Here is a 1,635-nt window from a genome sequence, read left to right on the forward strand (position 1 = left end):
GACTGAAGAAGTCTCTTGGAGGAGAGACAAAACATTTCACTAAAGAAGAACCCATCCAGATGACCTACTTATTGTTCTTTTTGATTCATCCAAAACAGTTTGGGTTTTGTCAAGAATGATCAACAAAACTGTGAAATGCTTTTATAATAGAAAATCGCAAAAACATTAAAGTAGCATTTTTTAGACCTAAAAAGGACTTTAATACAATAAATCATAAAATACTTAAACCTAAATAAATAAATGTACTTTTTTTCCCAAAAAGCTAAAAGTTCGCACTTATAAAAACAATATGTCAAACCTAATGGGATAAAAATCAACCTTTCAAATTTGCGTATTAGGTGTTCCACAAGGCTCTATTTCAGGACCAATTTTCTCCTGCTTTAAAAAAACAACAAACTACCTAAATGTTTACAGCTCTTTAAATTGCTTTGTTGCTGTTTTAAGTTATTTATAAATTCTATGGTATGAAATTGTAATTTTTTTTATTTTTAGTACCAATTGTATGCGGATGATGCCATTGTACTGTATCATCTGCAAATATTTGCTATCAACGAACGTCTCTACAATTGTTTGTTCTTAACTTTGAGGCTCATTCATAAAGTGTCTTTAAAATAATTTTAAAATAATGTGTGATGTGTTTATGTTGCAGTGCTGGTGTAGGAAGAACGGGCACCTACATAGTGATAGACAGCATGCTGCAGCAGATCCAGGATCAGGGGATGGTGAATGTTCTTGGCTTCCTGAAACACGTTCGGACTCAGAGAAACTTTTTGGTTCAGACAGAGGTAAACAAACACTTTTGATGGGGAATCCACCTTCATTTTAGAGACTTACWACTCAAAATAAACCTTCAAGCATGTTTATAATTAAGATTCAACAAGTCTATTGATGAACCTTTAGATTGCTCTATGAGGTGGCAGAAGTATTTTGTCTCTCCTTCCTACCAGGAGCAGTATGTCTTCATCCATGATGCTTTGGCAGAGGCCATATTGAGCCGGGACACCTTAGTCACCGCAGAGCTTCTCCACACGTATGTGTCAGGCCTCCTGACACCCGGTCCCACCGGCAGGACACGCATGGACAAACAGTTAAAGGTGTTTACCTGCTCAAATTCCTTTGGTTGTCAAATTCATTTCTCTCACTAAATGTTCTGAAAGAGACTTTTTTTCTGGTGTTTCAGTTAATAAGTCAGCGGCAGGCGAAGCATGCAGACTACAGCACTGCTCTGAAAGATGGCAACGCTGAGAGGAACAGAGCAAGAGCACTGATGCCTGGTGTGTGACACTAGATCAAACATATTACAATAATTTATGGTTGCTGATGAATAGTTTGGTTTCTGAGTGTGTTGTTTGTGGAAACTGACCTGTACCTCAGCTTCATTACAGATAATATTACATTTACAGGCACATAATCCCAAATGAATCTGTTGTGATCAAACTAACACCAGTTTTCAACAAGAAACCAACARTACATGCAGGGTCAAGAGTTTCTATAAACTTTGAGTTGCTGTTAAGAACATAAAACTCATTTCTTTTAAAGATCCACAAAACAACCAACTGAAATAAACAAAAATGGCCTTACATTAATATTTGTGTGTGTGTGTGTGTGTGTGTGTGTGTGTGTGTGTGTGTGTGT

The 1,635-nt window shown here is 36.7% G+C and overlaps 1 protein-coding gene across 1 annotated transcript in view; it reads left to right on the plus strand.

The window, feature by feature from the left end:
- Positions 1-1,635, plus strand: part of ptprz1b (protein tyrosine phosphatase receptor type Z1b) — a gene marked incomplete in the record, with an annotated part of 125,924 nt that overhangs the window by 115,355 nt on the left and 8,934 nt on the right. Inside the window, 3 exon segments of the mRNA XM_014018447.1 lie at positions 650-785; positions 948-1,094; positions 1,181-1,274. Of these exon segments, the coding sequence (XP_013873901.1) occupies positions 650-785; positions 948-1,094; positions 1,181-1,274 (377 nt within the window).

This window comes from Austrofundulus limnaeus, unplaced genomic scaffold, assembly GCF_001266775.1.
Source record: "Austrofundulus limnaeus strain Quisiro unplaced genomic scaffold, Austrofundulus_limnaeus-1.0 Scaffold193, whole genome shotgun sequence".
Lineage (NCBI taxonomy): Eukaryota > Metazoa > Chordata > Actinopteri > Cyprinodontiformes > Rivulidae > Austrofundulus > Austrofundulus limnaeus.